At 46.7% G+C, this 23,922-nt stretch overlaps 1 protein-coding gene across 1 annotated transcript in view; it reads left to right on the forward strand.

Annotated features, from left to right (window-relative positions):
• Positions 1-23,922, forward strand: part of fndc3ba (fibronectin type III domain containing 3Ba) — a 345,490-nt gene that overhangs the window by 286,080 nt on the left and 35,488 nt on the right. Inside the window, exons 18-21 of the mRNA XM_059991776.1 lie at positions 7,408-7,513; positions 11,192-11,361; positions 12,792-12,905; positions 15,982-16,131. Coding sequence (XP_059847759.1) covers positions 7,408-7,513; positions 11,192-11,361; positions 12,792-12,905; positions 15,982-16,131 — 540 coding nt within the window. The remainder of the gene's footprint in view (positions 1-7,407; positions 7,514-11,191; positions 11,362-12,791; positions 12,906-15,981; positions 16,132-23,922) is intronic.

A 23,922-nucleotide genomic window follows, 5' to 3' on the forward strand; every position in this document is an offset into this window, starting at 1 on the left:
TCCCTTGTCTCATGGCCATGGAAACTTGAAGGTTTAAGGTGGGTTTTGAGACGACGTAGAGGAGTGTGGGGTGGGTATTCCAGAGGTCAGGGCCCAGGAGGCCAAAGCATGGTCACCTGTGATGGAGCAATTAAGTTTGCAACGCTCCCCTGTTATCACCAATGATAAAATAAATGGAACACATGCCTTCTTGCAACTCAACCACACTTTGTTTTACTTGTGCACAAAGAGAACAGCATGGCCTCTGTCACCCACATGGTTCTGAAGTCTGAACAGAAAATAATATTTGTATACAGAATTGGTTTATCAATTACGGATATTGATCATGTGGTAAACTGTTTACGTTTGAATTATTTACCTGAAAAATCAGTTATCATTTGTTAAAACTCAGTAGAAACTACAAGCTGATAACCAATGATACTTTGAAATTAGTAAAGCAATTGGCCTTTATTAGGTGTGTGTGCCTTGGAGCGCTTATTGCTTCTCCTGACCCCTGGTGTGCAAAGGGTTTCTTGCCCGGGCCGTGTGCGCTCTGTCCTTGCCTGGATATCGTATTAACCCTTTCCTTACTGGAACCTCCTTCCACCACTGCCCCACCTCCCCACCTCCCCAAACCCGGAAGTAGAATTTAGGTCAGGATCTCAGCATTGGTGTGGGTATGAGCACTTGTTTAGTCTCTAGATTTAAGAACCCCTTGGAAAGAAAAGGCCACAGAATTCCGGGAATATGAAGGACATTTCGATTGCACTGCCTTCCCCAGATGGTAATGCTCCGAGCATTTCCAATCCACTGGTGTGGGAATTCTGGAGATGGGACGTGCCCTGACTGATGAAGCAAACGGTGCTGCACAGATTTTCTATACCACCCAACAAACGCAAGAGGTTCTGCAGATACTGGAAATCCAGAATGTACACAGAGGAGCTCCACAGATCAGAGACTCAGCAGTGCCTGGCCTGCTGACTTCCTCCAGCATTTTGAATGTGTTATCTACCAGTATTGCTACTTCCAGGGACCTATGGACTTGGAACCCAAGCTCCGACTGTACATAGTTCTTCCTGAAGTTTGTCCATTTACTGCATAACTCTGTCCTTACATTTGATCTCACCAAGTGCAGCTCCTCAACCTTGTTCAGTTTAACCACCATCTGTCATTTCTCTGTCCATATTTCCAACTGACATCTTGCAGAATCCTTTGGCAACCGATGTCCCTTTAGAACAGAGGTGAAAGGTATTTCTTTAGCCAGTTGGTGGTGAATCTGTGGAACTCATTGCCACTGTAGAGGCCAAGACATTGGGTATATTTAGAGAAAAGGTTGACAGGTTCTTGATTAGTCAGGGTGTCAAAGGTTATGGGGAGACGGTAGGAGAATGAGGTTGAGAGGGATAATAAATCAGCCATGATGGAATGGCAGAGCAAATTGTGTTGCTACATTTTATGGTCTTACCCTCATGATCTACACCTCCACCAATTTTGTGTCATCTGCAAACTTAACAATCAGCCCACCTACATTGTCCAAATCACTAAAGTACTTCACAAACAACACTGATCGCCACAGAACACCACTCTACCGTGACCCCTCATCGGGCTCCGGAACCACCATGGATAGCTTCACTCATCTCAACACCGAACTGATTCCACAACCTATGGGCTTACTTTCAATGACTCTGCAATTCATGCTCTCAATATTATTTAGTTTTTCTTTTTATATTTGAACAATTTGTTTTTTGCACATTGGTTGTCCATATTTATTTGCATGTTGCATTTCTTTGTTTTTACTGTGAATGCCTGCAAGAAAATAAATATGGGTAGTATATGGTGACATATATGTACTCTGATAATAAATCTACTTTGAACTTTGAACTACCCTCTGCCTTCTATGGCCAAACCCATTCTGAATCCAATCCAGCACGTCACGGTGACTCCTGTGTGCCTTAATCTGTGGAATCAGCCCAGCTCAGATGATCTTGTCCATGTGTCCATGTAGACAACATCTGTTGCCCTACCCTCATCTGACATCTTCCTCACCTCTTCAAAAAACTCAATCATTTCTAAGACAGAACCTGCCCTTCAATGAAGACACGCTTTCAATACCTAAGAATTTTCACTCATAGACTGGGAAGCCCATACTGTAAAAAGGATGGATGGGTTAGAGTTTGTAAAATGTGTGCAGGATAGTTTTTTGAAGCAATACATAGAGGTGCCAACTAGAGAAGGGGCAGTGTTGGATCTTCTGTTAGGGAATGAAATAGGTCAGGTGACGGAGGTATGTGTCGGGGAGCACTTCGGGTCCAGTGATCACAATGCCATTAGTTTCAATATAATTATGGAGAAGGATAGGACTGGACCCAGGGTTGAGATTTTTGATTGGAGAAAGGCTAACTTTGAGGAGATGTGAAAGGATTCAGAAAGAGCGGTTGGGACAATTTGTTTTATGGGAAGGATAGAGAAATAGAGAGATGGCGGTTTATAGAGAATTTATAGAGAAATGGCGGTCACTTAAAGGAGAAATTTTGAGGGTACAGAATCTTTATGTTCCTGTTAGATTGAAAGGAAAGGTTAAAAGTTTGAGGGAGCCATGGTTTTCAAGGGATATTGGAAACTTGGTTAGGAAAAAGAGAGATACCTACAATAAAAATAGGCAGCATGGAGTAAATGAGGTGCTCGAGCAATATAAAGAGTGTAAGAAGAATCTTAAGAAAGAAATTAGAAAAGCTAAAAGAAGATATGAGGTTGCTTTGGTAAGTAAGATAAAAATAAATTCAATGGGTTTCTACAGTTATATTAATAGCAAAAGGATAGTGAGGGATAAAATTGTTTCCTTAGAGAATCAGAGTGGACAGCTATGTGTGGAGCTGAAAGAGATGGGGGAGATATTGAACAATTTCTTTTCTTCGGTATTCACTAAGGAAAAGGATATCGAATTGTGTAAGGTAAGCGAAACAAGTAGGGAAGTTATGGAAACTATGATGATTAAAGAGGAGGAAGTACTGGCGCTTTTAAGGAATATAAAACTGGATAAATCTCCAGGTCCTGACAGGATGTTCCCTAGGACCTTGAGGGAGATTAGTGTAGAAATAGCAGGGGCTCTGACAGAAATATTTTAAATGTCATTAGAAACGGGGATGGTGCCGGAGAATTGGTGTATCGCTCATGTGGTTCCATTGTTTAAAAAGGGTTCTAAGAGTAAACCTAGCAATTATAGGCCTGTCAGTTTGACGTCAGTGGTGGGTAAATTAATGGAAAGTATTCTTAGAGATGGTATATATAATTATCTGGATAGACAGGGTCAGATTAGGAACAGTCAACATAGATTTGTGCGTGGAAGGTCATGTTTGACAAATCTTACTGAATTTTTTGAAGAGGTTACGAGGAAAGTTGATGAGGGTAAAGCAGTGGATGTTGTCTATATGGACTTCAGTAAGGCCTTTGATAAGGTTCCACATGGAAGGTTAGTTAGGAAGGTTCAATCGTTAGATATTAATATTGAAGTAGTAAAATGGATTCAACAGTGGCTGGATGGGAGATGCCAGAGAGTAGTAGTAGTGTTTGTCAGGTTGGAGGCCGATGACTAGTGGTGTGCCTCAGGGATCTGTACTGGGTCCAATGTTGTTTGTCATATACATTAATGATCTGGATGATGGGGTGGTAAATTGGATTAGTAAGTATGCAGATGATACTAAGGTAGGTGGCATTGTGGATAATGAAGTAGGTTTTCAAAGTTTGCAGAGAGATTTAGGCCAGTTAGAAGAGTGGGCTGAGCGGTGGCAGATGTAGTTTAATGCTGATAAGTGTGAGGAGCTATATTTTGGTAGGAATAATCCAAGTAGGACATACATGGTAAATGGTAGGGCATTGAAGAATGCAGTAGAACAGAGTGATCTAGGAATAATGGTGCATAGTTCCCTGAAGGTGGAATCTCATGTGGATAGGGTGGTGAAGAAAGCTTTTAGTATGTTGGCCTTTATAAATCAGAGCATTGAGTATAGGAGTTGGGATGTAATGTTAAAATTGTACAAGGCATTGGTAAGGCCGAATTTGGAGTATTGTGTACAGTTCTGGTCACTGAATTATAGGAAAGATGTCAACAAAATAGAGAGAGTACAGAGAAGATTTACTAGAATGTTACCTGGGTTTCAGCACCTAAGTTATAGAGAAAGATTGAACAAGTTAGGTCTTTATTCTTTGGAGTGTAGAAGGTTGAGGGGGGACTTGATAGAGGTATTTAAAATTATGAGGGGGATAGATAGAGTTGACGTGGATAGGCTTTTTCCATTGAGAGTAGTGGAGATTCAAACAAGAGGACATGAGTTGAGAGTTGGGGGCAAAAGTTTAAGGGTAACACGAGGGGGAACTTCTTTACTCAGAGAGTGGTAGCTGTGTGGAATGAGCTTCCAGTAGAAGTGGTAGAGGCAGGTTCAGTATTGTAATTTAAAGTAAAATTGGATAGGTATATGGACAGGAAAGGAATGGAGGGTTATGGGCTGAGTGTGGGTCAGTGGGACTAGGTGAGAGTAAGCATTCAGCACGGACTAGAAGTGCCAAGATGGCCTGTTATATGGTTATATGGTTACAAGTCTTATGTTTTTTCCATTTGTAACCAGATCTCATTCCAAAGGACTTTCTCCTATAATTTCCCAAGAGGTTGAGGAAGCTATAAAGAGAGTGCAGAGAATATTTACCAGAACGCTGCCTGGATTTGAGACTGTGTCCTTAAGAAAGGTTGAGTGAGCTAGAGCTTTTCTCTTTGGAGTGAAGGAGTATGAGAGGTGACTTGATAGAGTCGTACAAGATGGTAAGAGGCATAGATAGAGTGGACAGTCAGAGACTTTGACCCAGGGTGGAAATGGTTAATACAAGGGGCTATCATTTTAAGGTGATTTGAGGGGAGTATAGAGGGTGATATTAGAGGTAGTTTTTTACTCAGAGAGTGATGGGAGTGTAGATACACTGCCCGGGGTGCTGGTAGAGACAGATACATAGGGACATTCAAGAAGACTGTTCGATAGACGCATGGCTAGTTGAAAAATGCAGGGTTATGGGGGAGAGAAAGGTTAGAGTGATCTTGAAGTACGTTAAAATTTCGGCACAACGTCATGGGTTGAAGGGTCCTGTACTGTTCTAATTTCTGTGTGGGCATGATTCGTTGGTGATGGCCCCTGTCCCCAGCACACCCACCCTTACATTTCTGTGTTGGACCCTCAGGCCAATTAATGGACAGATGGAATTTATGCAGGTAAGTTTGAGGTGTTACATTTTGAGAGGATAAACCAGGATAGGTCTTACTCAGTGAATGGTAGAAGAAAGGAATCTGGGAATACGGGTCCATAATTCATTGGAAGTGGCATCACGGGTAGAGAGGGTTGTAAAGAAAGCTTTTGGCACATTGGCCTTCATAAATCAATGTACTGCCTACAGGAGATGGGATGTTATGCTGACATTGTACTAGACGTTGGTGAGGCTGAATTTGGAGTATTGTGTGCATTTTTGGTCACAAAACAACAGGATAGATGCAAACAAGGCTGGAAAAGTAAAGAGAAAATTTACAAGGACTGGAGGACCTGTGTTATAAGGAAAGACTAAACAGATTAGTCCTTGGAATGTAGAAGTTTGAGGGAGGGATTAGAATCTTAAAGAAACAGGCCCATTGGCTTGTCTAGTCCATGCTAAAACCATCTAAACTACCATCAACCTGCATCAGTACCATATCCCTTCATACTGCTACCATTCATGCACCTATTCAAGCTTCTCTTAAATGTTGAAATTGCGCTTGCGTAGACCACTTCTGCTTGCAACGTATCCCACACTCTCTGCCCACTACCCTATAAGTGAAGTTTCCCCTCGTTCCTCACATTTCACCCTTAACCCATGACCTCTGGTTGTAGTCCTATCCAACCCCAGTGGGAAAAGCCTGCTTGCATTTACCCTATCGATACCCCTCATAATTTTGTATACCTCTATCAAATCTCCTCTTAATCTTCTACATTCTAAAGAAAACAGTACTAACTTATAACTCAGGTCCTCCAGACCCAACAACATCCTTGTAAATTTTCTCTGCACTCTTTCAATCTTGTTTACATCTTACCTGTAGGTAGGTGACCAAAACTGCACACGATACTTCAAATTGGGCCTCAACAACATCTTATATAATTTCAGCATAACATTCCACCTCCTGAACTGAGTACACTGATTTATGAAGGCCAACGTGCCAAAAGCTTTCTTTACAAACCTATCTACCTGTGACACCACTTTCAATGAATTATGGACCTGTATTCCCAGATCTCGTTGTTCTACTACACTCCTCAGTCCCCGACCATTCACTGTGCGAGACCTACCCTGGTCGATCCTACCGAACTGCAAAATCTCACATTTCTCTGCATTACATTGCATCAGCCATTTTTGAGCCTGTTTTTTCCAGTTGAAGCAGATCCTTCTCTTACCATCTGTGGCTACTTCCACAAGGCCAATGTCTGATCCAATTTACTACCTCATGCTGAATGCTGAGCGACTCAACCTTCTTGACCAACCTCCCATGCCAGACCTTGTCAAATGCCTTACTAAAGTCCATGTAGACAACATCTATTGCCTTGCTTTCATCCTGGTAACTTCCTCAAAAAACTCTGTAAGATTGATTAGACATGACCTACCATGCACAAAGTCATGCTGGCTATCCTTAATCAGTCCCTGTCTATCTAAGTACTTATATCCAGTCCCTTAGAGTACCTTACAATAACTTTCCAAATGGTGTCAGATGTACTGGCCTATCATTTCCTGGTTTCTGTTTAGAGCCTTTTTTAAACAGCGGAACCACGTTGGCTACCCTCAAATTCTCAGGTACCTCCCCTGTCACTAAGGATAATTTAAGTATCTCTGCTTGGGCTCCATTATTTTCTGCACTTGCCTCTTGTAGATCTGACAGAGGTTTACAAAACTATGAGATGTAAACATAGGCTAAATGTAATCAGGCTTTTTCCACTGAGGCTGGGTGGGACTACAACTGAAGGTCATGGGTTAAAGCTGAAAGGTGAAAAGTTTAAGGGGAAATGAGGAGAATCATCTGCACTCAGATAGTGATAAGAGTGTGGAATGAGCTCAAGTGGTGCGTGCGAGCTCGATTTCAATGTGTAAGATAGGTACATGGATAGTAGGGGTATGGAGGGTTATGGCCCCTGTGGCTGGCTGGTTTAAATGGTTCATCGTGGACTAGATGGGCCAAAGAGCCTGTTTCTGCGCTTTACTTTTCTATGACATGAGGATGGTGCGTGTATGGGACGAGCTGCCAGTGGAAGTGGCGGTTGTGGGTTTGATAGTTTGATTGAAGTTTGGATAGAGTCAAAGAGCCTATTTCACTTCTGTCGTGCTGCATGACTAATTCTCTGTCCTTCTGTGCCACCGGCCTCGCTGCTGCAGTGCTCTGACAGTCTGTCCGCCCGCACCCTGAGCACGGCACCAGGATTCTGCCAGCCTCCCAGGCTCGTGGGGAAAGCCAAACACAAGGAGCTTCAGATCGAGTGGGGTAAGTGCCGAGTAAAGGAATCATTTCTGACGACAAAGGGAGATGGGTAGCGGTTCAGGGAGGGAATCTCTCAGACCTCAGGGTCCACTTAGCAGGTTCTATGGGAATAAACTTAGAACAGAAATCAGTACAGGACAAGAACAGGCCCCTTGGCCCACAGTGTTGTGCCGAATCAATTAAATCTGTCATCAACTAAACTAATCTCTTCGGCCTACACAACATCCATATCCTTCCATTTTCCTCACATTCATGTACCTATGTGAACATCTCTTAAACATCTCTGATTAATCTGCCTCTATCACCACCCCAGGCAGCGCATTCCAGACATTCAACACTCTCTGTGTAAATAAAAACTTCCCCTTCACATCACCTTGCCCCCTCTCACTTTAAATACATGCTCTGTGGTATTAGACATATAATAAAGGGGCTGGACTGGGTAATTAGTTTATTATTAGTTTCTTATTTTAACATGGGAGGGAATCTGTTTGAATTCTATTGAATATTGAAAGGCCTGGATAGAGTGGACCTAGAGAGAATATTTCCTATATTCAGGAGTCTAAGCCCAGAGGGCACAGCCTCAGAATAGAGGGATATCCATTTAGAACAGAGATAAGGCTTAGACTACGTCTACACTAGACCAGATAATTTTGAAAATGCCTTTTGCGTAAAAACGATAGGCGTCCATACCAAGGGTTTTTGAAAATATCTCTGTCCACATTGAAACGGAGATTTTGGCGAATCTCCTACTGCACATGCACAGGACACATCTACCAAAAACAAGCGACATGGTTGGTGTTGAATCTCGCTGTGAAAGAGTTGGTGCGCGTTTGTTCAGTTACAGACTAGAGAAACTTAAATGACGGACAGCTGTTGGCTCTCGCGCAGGAGGATTTAAAACCAAAAAAAAAACAAATACTGGAGCGTACGGAGGCAACCGACAGGGAGTTCACGGACAGTATGACCCGACTGACGATGAACATCGAAAAACTGACTAACTCTGTTGCATTAATAAAGCACCTTATTAAATGTATAAAACATGTCTGCATCAGTATTGTCTTGTATTTCCATACAATGTTACATTAGGCTGTTACACATCTATTGTCAGAGAAGTACTTGCATAAATAGGTAAACCACCTTCATTCGAGCAAGAATAGAAAACAGGGCAAAGTGAGTATAGTTATTTATTAAGTAAGTTATGGGTCAAAGTATTTGGTGAGTACATTTCTAACTCTATTAGCTTCAGTCTCATTGTTGTCTGTTCTGAAATTGTTAGGTTACGTTCAAGAAAACAATGAAATGGCGCGCTGCCGTCACCGTCTGTCCCGGCAAGTCACGACAGTGGTTTGAGATTTCTCCAGTTACCCCGTCCACACTGCTCCGGCCAAGCGGTGTTTTCAAAATTACACATCCTGGAGAGCATTTTAGAAAACTTCCAGTTTCAGGGGACGAAAACATTGTTTTAGTGTGGACGAAGGGTAAAAACAAAGAGGAAAAAGCTTCGGTTACAGATTTATCTGGTGTAGTGTGGACGTAGCCTTAATTTCTTTCACCAGAAGGTCCATTGCCACAGGACAGCTGTAGAGATCAAATGATTGGATTTATTTAAAATGGTGTTAATTGGTTCCTGATTAGTCAGGTTACAGGGAGAAGGCAAGAGAATGGGGTTGAGAGGGATAATAATTCAGTCATAATGGAAATGGGAAATGGCAGAGAAGAGCTGATGGACTGAGTGGCCTTACTTTGCTCCGATGTCTTATGGTTTTCTATATATACACACACAGTATATCTGAGGTTTAGCGTGCCATCCATACAGATTATTTCACAACATCACTATATCAAGGTAGCGAGTGTAACGAGGGAAAAGCTATAAGAGACCACGTCATAGGAGCAGAATTAGACCCTTTGGTCCATTGAGTCTACACAGCCTTTCGGTCATGTAGAATTAAGTGTTGCAGTTGGAGAAAGTGCAGTGCAGGTGGACAGTGAGGTGCAAGATCGCAATGAGTTAGAGTGGGAGATCAACAATCCGTTTTAATGCTCAAGAGGTTAGTTCAAGAGTCCAAGGGTGGTTAAGAAAGTGTATGGTGCGTTAGCCTTAATTAATCGGGATTGAGTTCAAGGCCTTGCGGTAGTGTTGCAGCTCTATAAAACTCTGAATACAGGGCCAGAGCCATCAATTGATCCTCATACGTTAACCCTTTAATTCCTGAATAGTTTTCATGGACCTCTGAACCCTCTCCAATGCCAGCACATCCTTTCTAAGCTCAGGGGCTCCAAACTGCTCACAATACTCCAAGTTAGCTGGTCAGAGTACAAGTATTGTCTACCATCCATCCAAGTAGACCAAGTCAGGAATTCTTTTATTGCAGAGATGTAGATCACTGAGATGAACCCGCACGGACCATCAAATACCAGTTGATGCTGAATCCCCAGAGTGCTGAAGACAGTGGAAGTTAATGAGAGTTTTCAAATAATTGGTAGATGAACTGCTTAATGGAGATGACTGATGGGGAGGAAGGAGAAATTTTCTTGCAGCTGTAGTTGGTGAAAGTGGACAAGAGGGGTTGTCAGGGAATAACGGTGTAGATTTCCTTTATTAATTTCCTTTACTCTATCTGTATTGTCCTCTTCCCACTCCCACCTCTCTGTCCCTCACTCACCGCCTTCCTTTCCCTCCCTTGTTTCCCCTCCCTATGCCTCCTCCTCCTCTGCACTCTCCCTTTCCCTCTTACTCTCCCACTCTCCTTTTCCATTTCCTCTTTAACCCTTCTCCTCCGCCTTTCTCCCTTCTTGCACTGTGCGTGACCCTCTATCTCTCTAACTTCCTCTGCCTGTCTCCCCTCTCTCCCTCTCTCTCTCTCCCCTCTCTCCCTCTGTCCCTCTCCCCTCTCCCCCTCTCCCCCCTCCCTCTCTCCCCTTCCCCTCCCTCTCTCCCCTCTCCCTCCCTCTCCCCGTCCCTCTCTCCCTCTCCCTCTCCCCCTCCCTCCCCCTTTCCCCTCCCCTTCTCCCCTCCCTCTCTCCCCCTCCCTCTCTCCCCCTCCCTCTCTCCCCCTCTCCCTCTCCCTCTCCCACTCTCCCTCTCCCACTCTCCCTCTCCCTCTCCCTCTCCCTCTCTCCCCCTCCCACTCTCCCTCTCCCTCTCTCCCACTCTCCCTCTCCCTCTCCCCCTCTCCCCCTCTCCCTCTCTCCCCCTCTCCCTCTCTCCCCTCTCCCTCTCCCTCTCTCCCTCTCTCCCCCTCTCCCTCTCTCCCCTCCCTCTCCCACTCTCCCTCTCTCCCCTCCCTCTCCCTCTCTCCCCCTCTCCCTCCTCTCCCCCTCTCCCTCTCTCCCCTCCCTCTCCCTCTCTCCCCTCTCCCTCTCTCCCCCTCTCCCTCTCTCCCCTCTCCCTCCCCCTCTCCCTCTCCCTCTCTCCCTCTCTCCCCCTCTCCCTCTCTCCCCTCCCTCTCCCACTCTCCCTCTCTCCCCTCCCTCTCCCTCTCTCCCCCTCTCCCTCCTCTCCCCCTCTCCCTCTCCCTCTCTCCCCCTCTCCCTCTCTCCCCCTCTCCCTCTCTCCCCCTCCCTCTCTCCCTCTCCCTCTCTCCCCTCCCTCTCCCACTCTCCCTCTCCCTCTCTCCCTCTCCCTCTCTCCCTCTCCCTCTCTCCCCCTCCCTCTCTCCCTCTCCTTCTCCCTCTCTGCAGGCCCCCCACCAGATGAGGACTCCCTGGTGACGGAGTACAGCGTGGAGATGAGTGTGGGGGAGCAGGAAGCGGCCGAGGTTTACCGTGGTCAGGCGCCACACTGTACCGTCAGCGGCCTTCTGCCCAGCACCACCTACGTCTTCAGGGTGCGGGGCGCCAGCGATTCAGGGGTGAGTCACCTCCACCCGTCCTTCCCGAAAGCTCATGTATGGAGTCTCAACAATACCTCCCATGCTCTGGGACTCCCCACTTCTGCTGCCTGCACGATGCTGGCCCTCTACCTCGCTCTGCTCTCCTTAGCACGGTAGCGTAGCACAACACTTTACAGCGCCGATGACCAGGGGTCAATTCCTGCCGCTGCCTGTAAGGAGTTTGTACATTGTCCCCGTGACCCCATGGGTTTCCTCCGGGCGCTCGGGTTTCCTCCCATGTTCCTAAGGTGTACGGGTTAGGGTTAGTAACTTGTGGGCATGCTGTGTTGGCGTGGAAATATGGCAGCACCGACGGGCTGCCCCAGCACATCTCGGACTGTGTCCGTCGTTGACACAATCAGCACATCTCACTGGATGTTTCGATATACATGGAACAAGTAAAGCTTTATTTTTAATGCTTATCACCCCCGCAGGTCAGCTGCCTGGGTCCAAACTCACCTCACGAACCCTCGAGCATCACTCACACACACCTTCTTATGCTCTCACACTAATCCTCTCGCACACTCTCTTGCAATCACGTTCACTCTTTTATACTCATGCTTAGACTCTCACACTCACTCATACTCTTACCCTCACTCCCACACTCTTTCACACTCATGCTCCCTCATTCATATTCACACTTGCACTTTTGCACACTCTCACACTCCCTCACTATCAGACACTCTCACACTCACATTCCCTCACTCTCATGCTCACTCTCTATCACACACTCTCACACTCCCTCACTCTTACTCGCACACTCCCTCACTCTCACACTCACACTCCCTCACTCGCATGTTCACACTCTGTCACACACTCTCACACCCTATCACACACTCTCACACCCTATCACACACTCACACCCTATCACACACTCTCACACTCCCTCACTATCACACACTCTCACACTCACATTCCCTCACTCTCATGCTCACTCTCTATCACACACTCTCACACTCCCTCACTCTTACTCGCACACTCCCTCACTCTCACACTCACACTCCCTCACTCGCATGTTCACACTCTGTCACACACTCTCACACCCTATCACACACTCTCACACTCCCTCACTCTCATGCTCACACCCTATCACACACTCTCACACTCCCTCACTCTCATGCTCACACCCTATCACACACTCTCACACTCCCTCATTCTCATACTCACACTCCCTCACTCTCACCCTCACACTCGCACACATGTGGAGCTCGGGGTTGAAGGTGGGTTACCAGAGCTGTGATGCAGCAGCACTACCCGCAGTGACCCTGCCACCCATTCAGAGCTCTGAATCATTGTTAAATAGATGCTGGGGCTTTCAGTCTCACTCCCCTTCCTGTCAGCGAGGTGCAGTATATACACTCAGAGGTTTGTCCCTCTCTTTCCCTGACTTTTCCTTTGCTCTCTGACAGTATGGACCATTCTCGGACATGACAGAGTTCACCACGGCAGAGGGCCCACCAGTACAGTGTAAAGCACCGGTCCTTTCTTGCACATCGGTCACCAGTGTACTCGTGAACTGGGAGGTAGGTGGCATCTAAATGCAGGGCTGAGCCAGGAACCCCACCTGACAGGTTTCATATTCTCACATGTCCTGCATACTGTTTGTACAACTCAATCATAAGAACATGAGGAAGAGGAGCAGAATTAGGCCATTCAGTCCATCGAGTCAACTCAGCCATTCCATCATGTCTCACGCTGACTAATCAAAGCTCTGTGGATTTCTGCTTTAAGTATACTCACAGACAATGAATTCCACAATGCACTAGCCTCTGGCTAACGAGATTCCTCCTCACCTCAGTTCTATCCGTGTCCCCTGAGGCTGTGCCCTCTGGACATGGACTGGCTCTCTGAGATTGTGGTTAGTGGGTGATGCTGGGCTGGAAGAGCCTGTTACTGTGCCGTATCTCTGAATGAAAATCTACCCACTCTAGGCTGATGACTGCAAACAAAACACAATGGAACAATGTATGTTCATAAGTGTTTGATCTGATATTTTCCTGAAATATCATGAAATAATGGAAATGAAACAGAAAGAGTGACATTGTTGCAGGACCTCAGTTTCTAAAATCTGAGGTGCAAAGGAGTCCTTGTGCAGGATTCCCTAAAGGTTAATTTGCAGGTTGAATCGGTGGTGAGGAGGGCAAATGCAATGTTAGCATTAGCTAGACAACCGGGTGGCCTGTTGGGGCACCCATTGAGAGAAAGGTAGTGCAGACTGATGTGATGTGCTTTGGAAATTAAAGAAGGAAAACTCAGTTTATTAAAGAAGAAAGACGTATAGCAAGACAAACATAGTCTCTCTCTTCCTCTCTCCTCCTTCTGTGCCTGTTTTTGTCATTCTGGAGACGCACAGCCCTTTCATCTCTTCATCTCTTCTACCATTTGTTCTTTCTCTGATCCTGGAGTCGCGTGACCCTGGCCTGATCCGATTCTTGTTCTCTCCTCCTTCTGTGCCTGTTGTTGTCATTCTGGAGACATGCATGCCTGTCCTCCTCTGCTTCTGTCGTCTTTTTTGTCCTGACTCTTTGATCCTGGAGTCGTGCGGCCCTGGCCTCATCCAATTCTTGTTCTCTCCCTCTCCTTGCTGCTTCCCGACAACGTTTGGCATCATCTCTTGACCATAATGTCCCCCATCTCTTTCCACGCGGCATAATTAGGCTGTTCATGTTTTTTTTACCCTAATGCTGGATAGAAGATATGAAGCAGTAACACTAAAACATCCAGGATGCTGATTATTCTTGATGATGCGGTTGGCGCTCTCCTAAATGGGCGTGATAGCCCTGCCCTTTTGCTGTGGTTGGTGTCGCTGCTGTGAGCATCGTGAGGCACTCCTGAGGCTGGTTTCCGTTAAAGCTGGAATCGGCTCAGGTTGTGGAAAGCGGGGCCTGTTGATTGACAAGTGAGCAATTTTATACAAATATATAACCCTGAACTTTGCATGCATTTTGTAAGCGCATTTTAACTTGTTTTAGTCAAAAAAAGTATTGCTGTATTGCACCGTTTGGGCTAATTGGAGGTCATGAGCAGAGCATGAGAATTTTAGTAGTATATAGATTTTGAGAGGACTGGAATGTAAAGTCAAGGATGTAATGCTGAGGCTTTATAAGGCATCGGTCAGACTGCACTTGGAGTATTGTGAGCGGTTTTGGGCCCAATACTGAAAAATGATGCTCTGGCTTTGGAGAGAGTCCAGAGGAGGTTCATGAGAGTAATCGCAGGTGTGAAAGCATTGATGTAGGAGGAGCGTTCGATGGCTCTGGGTCTGTACATGCTGGAGTTTAGAAAAATGAGGGTGGATCTCAGCAAAATCTATTCAATATTAAAAAGCCAAGATAGAGTGGACATGGAGAGAATGTTTCCTATAGTTGGGGAGTCTCGAACCAGAGGACACAACCTCAGAACAGAGTGACGTCTCTTTAGAAGAGAGATGAGGAGGAATTTCTTTAGCCAGAGGTTGAAGAATATGTGGAATTCATTGCCACAGACTGACATAGAGGCCAAGTCATTGAGCATATTTAAAGTGGAGATTGATAGGTTCTTGATTAGTCAGGGCATCAAAGGTTACGGGGAGAAGGCATGATGAAATGATGGTGCAGACTCAATGGGCTGAATGGCCTGAATCTGCTCCAATATCTTATGGTCTAATTAAGCAGCTTGAGAAGGAGGTACCACTCTAAATGTCAGTCATTGAGTGGTCGAATCATGGGGGTTGTGTGGGAGTAGAGGACACTGCCACTTCCTCAGACCCATGGTGGCAACATTATTGTTGCTATGACAATATCCATGATCTATTGATTAGCAGTGAGTGTCTAACAAAATGGATTTCCAAGTCCTTCCTCCTCAGCCCTCCCCCTCTGAGTTTGAGAGAACTGTTTGTCCTTTAGCTCACTGTGAAGACATGTCTGGCTATGGTGAGCTCCCATTTACCCGCGCTTCCTCATCGACCGGGCCTGACTGTGTGATGTTAGTCTTGTTTCGCTAAACAGCAGACAGGAAGGTTTGAACTTTCTCCTTTGTGAACCTTACAACCTCCCCGAAATGTGGAATAGATTCAGAAATGGGGATCCAGTGGAGATTCACAGGAATGAAAGGGTTAATGCGTGAGGCGTATTTGATGGCACTACTCCTGTACTCACTAGGGTTGTGAAGAATGAGGGGGGGATCTCATTGACAGATGTGCATAGAGTTGACAGGATGATTCCTATAGTGAGAGAGTCTACGACCAGAGGGCACTGCCTCAGAAGAGAGGGGTGTCCATTTAGAACAGAGATGAGGAGGAATTTCTTTACCCAGAGGGTGGTGAATCTGTGAATTTCAATGCCACAGACGGCTGTGGAGGCCAAGTCACTGGGTATATTTAACACAGAGGTTGATAGGGTCTTGATTAGACAGGGTGTCTAAGGTTATATGGAAAAGGCATGAGAAGGGGGTTGAGAGGGATACTAAATCAGCCAAAATTGAATGGCAGAGCAGAACTGATGGGCCGAATGGCCTAATTCTGCTCCTATGTCTTATGGTCTTAATGTCCCCCAGTGCTGTTTGCTGGTGGTGGGGGCGTGTGCTGTGACTGCCCCTCAGTGAAGCCTGCTGTGATTACAGAGCCCAGAGACGTCTACAGCCGACATCTCGGAGTACAGGCTAGAATGGGGAGCGGCGGAGGACGAGATGGAGGTCGTTTACTCTGGGACAGAGACGGTTTTCGAGATTGACAACCTCACACCAGCTGCTCGATACTGCTGCCGGCTTCAGGTAAGGCCCCTTCTTCCCATTGAGTCACCATTCAAAGTTCAAGGTTATCTTCAAAGTACCTGCACCATATACAACCTTCAGACTCACCCCTAAAACAATCAAATTCATAAAAGGCACACAACAAAATCGCCATGTACCCAATTTGTGAGAGAGGACAAATGGCGTAAATTGTAAAAATAGTGCGCAATAAAACATGGAACATGAACTGCCAGCCAGCCAGCACTGAGGCAAGGGAAGACGGTCCGGGAGCCTGGTAGCTACAGGCCAATAAAAGCTCCTGAAGCTGACAGCATGGAAGCCAAGAATGCTGCGCCCCCAGCCCAGCAGCAGTAGTGAGAAGAGAGGGAGTCCAGGCAGGCGGCACTCAACACCTGCACTCTCACCCTCGATGACTTTAATCTCGCTCGATGCTTCAGTTACTCTGGAGAGCTGCATTAAGTTCTGCTCACGGCGTCTGTACAGGAGGGATTTAGAGGTTTGGAAAGAGCGCAGAAGAGATGCTGCTGTGAGCTGAAAGCCAAACTAAATTTACTATCGAGCTGCACATGTCACCATATACAACACCGAGATTCATTTTCTTGCAGGCATTTACAGTAAAACAGAAAAACAATCAAATCATGACAAACTACACATAAAGACTGACAAATAACGGATCTCCAAAAGAATGTAAACTGTGCAAAACAAAATAATAGCAACAGTAATAAAGAGTTAAATAATAAATAACTAGATAATGAATAATACTGAGAACATGAGTTTCTGAACCTGGTGGTGTGGGACCTGATGGTTGAGGGGTAATAACTATTCCTGAACCCGGTGGTGTGGGACCTGATGGTTGAGGGGTAATAACTGTTCCTGAACCTGGTGGTGTGGGACCTGATGGTTGAGGGGCAATAACTGTTCCTGAACCTGGTGGTGTGGGACCTGATGGTCGAGGAGTAATAACTGTTCCTGAACCTGGTGGTGTGGGACCTGATGGTTGAGGGGTAATAACTGTTCCTGAACATGGTGGTGTGGGACCTGATGGTTGAGGGGTAATAACTGTTCCTGAACCTGGTGGTGTGGGACCTGATGGTTGGGGGGTAATAACTGTTCCTGAACCTGGTGGTGTGGGACCTGATGGTCGAGGAGTAATAACTGTTCCTGAACCTGGTGGTGTGGGACCTGATGGTTGAGGGGTAATAACTGTTCCTGAACATGGTGGTGTGGGACCTGATGGTTGAGGGGTAATAACTGTTCCTGAACCTGGTGGTGTGGGACTTGATGGTTGAGAGGTAATAACTGTTCCTGAACCTGGTGGTGTGGGACCTGATGGTTGAGGGGTAATAACTGTTCCTGAACCTGGTGGTGTGGGACCTGATGGTTGAGGATTAATAACTGAACCTGGTGGTGTGGGACCTGATGCTTGAGGGGTGATAACTGTTCCTGAATCTGGTGGTGTGAGACCTGATAGTTGAGGATTAATAACTGTTCCTGAACCTGGTGGTGTGAGACCTGAGGCTCCTGTACCCCCTTCTGATGGCAGCAGTGAGAGGAGAGCATGGTCTGGATGCTGGTGTCCTTGGTGATGGATGTTGCTTTCTTGTGGCAGTGCTTGTTATAGATGCGTTCAATGGTGAGGGGAGCTAAACTGGGCTGTATCCACCGGAGCACAGGGCATGCGATATGAGGAGAGGATGGACAAACTTGGGTCATTTTCTCTGGAGCAGCTGAGGCTGAGAGGAGATCTTATAGAAGTTGATAGGGTGATGTAAGGCGTTGATAGAGAAGTTAGCCAGAATTTTTTCCCCTGGGTAGAAATGTCCCACACTAGAGGGCATGCATTTAAGGTGATAAGGGGTAATTTTGAAGGAGATGTGAGGGGCAGGTTTTTTACACAGAGAATGGTGGGTGTGTAGAATGCACTGTCTGCAGAGGTGGTAGAGGCAGATGCAATAAAGACTTTTAAAAGACGTTTTGATAGGCTCGTGAATGTGAGGAAGTGGAAGGATATGGACATTGTCTAGGCAGAAGCTACAGTAACAGATGGACGGGTCTGTCACTGTGTAACACCCGGATAGGGTACCGGTGGGGACGTGTCTATCACTGTAACACCAGGGTACGGTACTGGTGGGGATGTGTCTGTCATTGTGTAACACCGGGATACGGTACCGGTGGGGACGGGTCTGTCACTGTGTAACACCAGGGTATGGTACCGGTGGGGACGGGTCTGTCACTGTGTAACACCAGGGTACAGTACCGGTGGGGACGGGTCTGTCAATGTGTAGCACCGGGGTATGGTACCAGTGGGGACGGGTCCGTCAATGTGTAACACGGGTACGGTACCGGTGGGGACGTGTCTGTCACTGTGTAACACCGGGGTACGGTTCCGGTGGGGACGGGTCTGTCACTGTGTAACACGGGTACAGTACCGGTGGGGACGGGTCTGTCACTGTATAACACAGGTACGGTACCGGTGGGGACAGGTCCGTCACTGTGTAACACCGGGGTATGGTACCAGTGGGGACGGATCTGTCACTGTATAACACCGGGGTACGGTACTGGTGGGGACGGGTCCGTCAATGTGTAACACCTGGGTACGGTACCGGTGGGGATGGGTCCGTTACTGTTAATACCGGGGTATGGTACCGGTGGGGATGGGTCTGTCACTGTATAACACCCAGGTAGGGTACCGGTGGGGACGTGTCTGTCACTGTGTAACACCAGGGTACAGTACCGGTGGGGACGGGTCTGTCAATGTGTAACACGGGTACGGTACCGGTGGGGACATGTCTGTCAATGTGTAACACGGGTACGGTACCGGTGGGGACATGTCTGTCAATGTGTAACACCAGGGTACAGTACCGGTGGGGACGTGACTGTCAATGTGTAACACCAGGGTACAGTACCGGTGGGGACGTGTCTGTCACTGTGTAACACCAGGGTATGGTACCGGTGGGGACGTGTCTGTCAATGTGTAACACCAGGGTACGGTACCGGTGGGGACGTGTCTGTCACTGTGTAACACCCGGGTAGGGTACTGGTGGGGACGTGTCTGTCACTGTGTAACACCCGGGTAGGGTACCGGTGGGGACGTGTCTGTCACTGTGTAACACCGGGGTACGGTACCGGTGGGGACGTGTCTGTCACTGTGTAACACCGGGGTAGGGTACCGGTGGGGACGGGTCTGTCACTGTGTAACACCGGGGTAGGGTACCGGTGGGGACGTGTCTGTCACTGTGTAACACCCGGGTACGGTACCGGTGGGGACGTGTCTGTCAATGTGTAACACCCGGGTAGGGTACCGGTGGGGACGTGTCTGTCAATGTGTAACACCAGGGTACGGTACCGGTGGGGACGGGTCTGTCACTGTATAACACCAGGGTACAGTACCGGTGGGGACGTGTCTGTCACTGTGTAACACCCGGGTAGGGTACCGGTGGGGACGTGTCTGTCAATGTGTAACACCAGGGTAGGGTACTGAGTGTCTCAGTGGCCGTGAGTGGAATTACCCTCAGATGCCCGTGGTGTTTCTCTGTTGATGACTGCAGTCTTCCCTGGGCATCAGCTGGCCTCTGCTCTCCGCTCTGTGCAGTGGGACTGATTGTCTGAATATATCACTATTAGCTGTAATAAACAAGTGTGTGACTGATGCTCCAGCCAGTTTACAATTTCAAATGCATTTTAATGGCTTTTGGAAGCAGGTTTCTGTCACCTGGGTTATTAACAGATCTTCCTGTTTATGTATGATTCTTTCTCTCTCTCTCTCTCTCTCTCTCTCTCTCTCTCCCCCTATCCCGCTCCCTCTCCCCCTTCTATCCCTCTCCCTCCCCCTCCCCTTTCCTTCTCGCTCCCCTCCCTCTCTCTCTCTCTCCCCTCCCTCTCTCTCTCCCCCTCACTCCTTCTCTCTTTCCCTCTCCTTCTTTCATTGTTTCTTTTCCTGTTTCTCCCTTTATTTCTTGAGCTTCTTCCTTTTACTTAATCCTTTTCTCCTTTTCTCATTTCTTGCTCTTCTTTTCCCATTCTTCTCCTTCTCTCCTTTGCTCTCTCGCTCGCTCCATCTCCCCGTTTGCTGTTCCTCCCCTACCCACTTCCTGTCCATTTCACTTTTCTCTCTATCTTCTGTGCACCACTCTCTTTCTATAACCACTTCCTTTCATTGGTTCTTTCTCTCTCACTGTCTCTCTGTGCCTCCCTCTCTCTCTCTGTCTCCCTCTCACTCTCTCTGTTTTCTCTCTCTCCCTCTCACTCTCTCTGTTTTCTCTCTCTCTCTCACTCTCACTCTCTGTCTGTCTCTGTATCTCCCTCCCTCCCACTCTCTCTCTCTCTCTCTCTCTCTCTCTCTCTCTCTCTCTCTCTCTCTCTCTCTCTCTCTGTCTCACACACTCTCTCTCTGTTCCTCTGCCTCCTCTCTCTGTTTTCTCTCTATCTCTCTCTCTCTCTCCCTGACCTGTTTCCACGCTGTTTTTGTCAGTCTCATTCAGGCTCTTTCTCTCTCTATCTCTGCATCTCTCCCTTTCTCTATCGCTATCACACTGTCTATGTATATCGAACCACTTTATTAGATGCACCTGTGCAGCTGCTCGTTAATGCAAATACACTGAATCTATTCAGTCAATCACGTGATTGCATAAAATGCACTCCATGCCTAAAAACATAGACATGGTCAAAAGGTTCAGTTGTTGTTCAGACCAAACATCAGAATGGGGAAGAAACGTGATCTGAGTGACTTTGACTGTGGACAGGGTAGTTTGAGTATCTCAGAAGGGGCTGATCTGGGAATTTCACACCCAGTAATCACTAGAGTTTACAAAGAATGGTGCAAAAAGTAAAAGTTGAGGATAACTGTTCTGATCAGTAGGTTCCATAGCCAACATAGAAGGCAGGACTTCCAGGACAAGGGCACCAGTTATCGGTGGGGAACATACAGAAAATAGCAATCAAACTCAACAAAATGTTGTGTCAAGTTTACATTGGACATAGAAACATAGGAAACATACAGCACAATACAGGCCCTTCAGCCCACAATGCTGTGCCAAACATGTACTTACTTTAGAAATTACCTAGTATTACCCATAACCCTCTATTTTTCTAAGCTCCATGTACCTGTCCAAGAGTCTCTTAAAAGACCCTATCGTTTCCGCCTCCACCACCGTTGCCGGCAGCCCGTTCCACTCACTCATCACTCTCTGCGTAAAAAAAAAGTACCCCTGACATCTCCTCTGTACCTACTTCCAACCATCTTAAAACTGTGCCCTCTCATGCTAGCCACTTCAGCCCTGGGAAAAAGAGGCTGACTATCCACACAATCAATGCCTCTCATCATCTTATACAGGTCACCTCTCATCCTCCGTGGCTCCAAAGAGAAAAGGCCGAGTTCACTCAACCTGTTCTCAGAAGGCATGCTCCCCAATCCAGGCAACATCCTTGTAAATCTCCTCTGCACCCTTTCTATGGTTTCCACATCCTTCCTGTAGTAAGGTGACCAGAACCGAGCACAGTACTCCAGGTCAATGGACTGTATGCCTTCATAACCACAGATTCAACCTGCGCAGCAGCTTTGAGTGTCCTATGGACTCAGACCCCAAGATCCCTCTGATCTTCCACACTGCCAAGAGTCTTGCCATTAATGCGATCTTTTGCCATCATATTTGACCAACCAAAATGAACCACTTCACATTTATCTGGGTTGAACTCCATCTGCCACTTCTCAGCCCAGTTTTGTATCCTATCAATGTCCCGCTGTAAACTGTGACATTCCTCCACACTATCCACAACACCTCCAACCTTTGCGTCATCACATTACATTTAACAGCATTACTCTCAGGCCAAGGTGCAAAACAGATTACCAACAGTCACACACAGCACAATGCACATATAGTATATGCAAGATAGCAAGCACGCATAAGATATCAATAAAGTACAGTTACACAAGAAATATATAATCCTGGAATGCTACTGCTGTCTACAATCGAACACAATATGGCTTGTCTTCTGTCGCACCAACACTGGGGGGCAGCACTGACTCCAGGTCTGACACCCTGCCATACCACCCTCAGCACACCTCCTCTAATCCCTCTCTCCTGGGCTGCTGTAAACAGACGATACTGAGGCATGGGGCCTTCCCTCGCTACGACAGAAGCCATGCAGCTCCCCTGACATCCATTCCTGTAGACTCAGCCACTCAATGCAAAAAAAGCACATGGCCAAGAGGTTCAGTTGTTGATCTGAACAAACGTCTGAATGGGGAAGAAATGTGATCTGAGTGACTTTGACCGTGGAATGATTATTGGTGCAAGACGAGGTGGATTGAGTATCACAGAAACTGCTGATCTCCTGGGATTTTCACACACAAAATTCTCTAGAGCTTTCAGAGAATACTGCAAGAAACACATATCATCCAGTGATCAACAATTCTGTGGATGAAAATGCTCTTTTAATGAGAGAAGTCCGAGGAGAATGGCCAGACTGGTTCAAGCTGACAGAAGTAACCACTCGTTACAACAGTGGTGTGCAGAAGAACAACTCTGAACACACAACACGTTGAACCTTGAAGGGGATGGAGTACCCAGCAGATGACCACAAACATCCGGACATGAGGAACCTCATAAAGTGATGACTAAATGGATGATTCCATCACACTATTGCAGTGCGGCACATAGTACAAGGTAAACCAATAGCAGAATTTAGAATAAAGTGTTACAGAGGAAGTGCAATGCTGGCAGGCAAGGGACGTGATGTGGTAGATAGGGCCGAGAGTCCATCTTACCGTACTTGGGGGACGGTCAAGAGTCTGATGACCGTGGGGTAGAAGCTGTCCCTGAGCAGAGTGGTAAATGGGAGGGGGGAGAAGAGAGGATGCCCGGGGTGGGTGGGATATTTGATCCTGCAGACAGAGCCCATGGTGGGGAAGCTGTTTTCTGTAACGTGCTGAGCCGTGCCCACAGCTCTGTGCAGTTTCTTGTTGCCTTACTGAGATGTGATGCATCCAGGGAGAATGCTTTCTATGCTGCATCGATATAAATTGGGGAGGATCAACGTGGACCTGGCGAATTCCTTTAGCCTCCTGAGGCAGGACAGGTATAGATGTTTTCCCTGGCCGTATATCAACATGGCTGGACCAGGGCTAGCATGTGAATCCACCCAATGAGAAGGTTGTGGAGGCAGAGACTTTCACACTGCACTTACATTGCCAAGGCTTCAAGAGCAGGCAAATGAGATCAGTATAGATAGCATAGACAGTGGTGAGTACAGACAAGGTGGGCTGAATGGACTGTTTTTATTCACTTATTTATAAATACAATGTGGTACGGGCCCTCCTGGCCTAATGGACTGCACTGCCCAGCAACTCTAGCCTAGTCATGGGACAGTTTACAATGAGCAATTAACCTACCCTTACCTCTTTGGACTGGTAAATGGTAGGGCATTGAGGAATGCAGTAGAACAGAGTGATCTAGGAATAATGGTGCATAGTTCCCTGAAGGTGGAATCTCATGTGGATAGGGTGGTGAAGAAAGCTTTTGGTATGCTGGCCTTTATAAATCAGAGCATTGAGTATAGGAGTTGGGATGTAATGTTAAAATAGTACAAGGCGTTGGTGAGGGCAAACTTGGAGTATTGTGTACAGTTCTGGTCACCGAATTATAGGAAAGATGCCAACAAAATAGAGAGAGTACAGAGGAGATTTACTAGAATGTTACCTGGGTTTCAGCACCTAAGTTACAGGGAAAGATTGAACAAGTTAGGTCTTTATTCTTTGGAGCATAGAAGGTTGAGGGGGAACTTGATAGAGGTATTTAAAATTATGAGGGGGCT

Source organism: Hypanus sabinus, chromosome 2, assembly GCF_030144855.1.
Source record: "Hypanus sabinus isolate sHypSab1 chromosome 2, sHypSab1.hap1, whole genome shotgun sequence".
Lineage (NCBI taxonomy): Eukaryota > Metazoa > Chordata > Chondrichthyes > Myliobatiformes > Dasyatidae > Hypanus > Hypanus sabinus.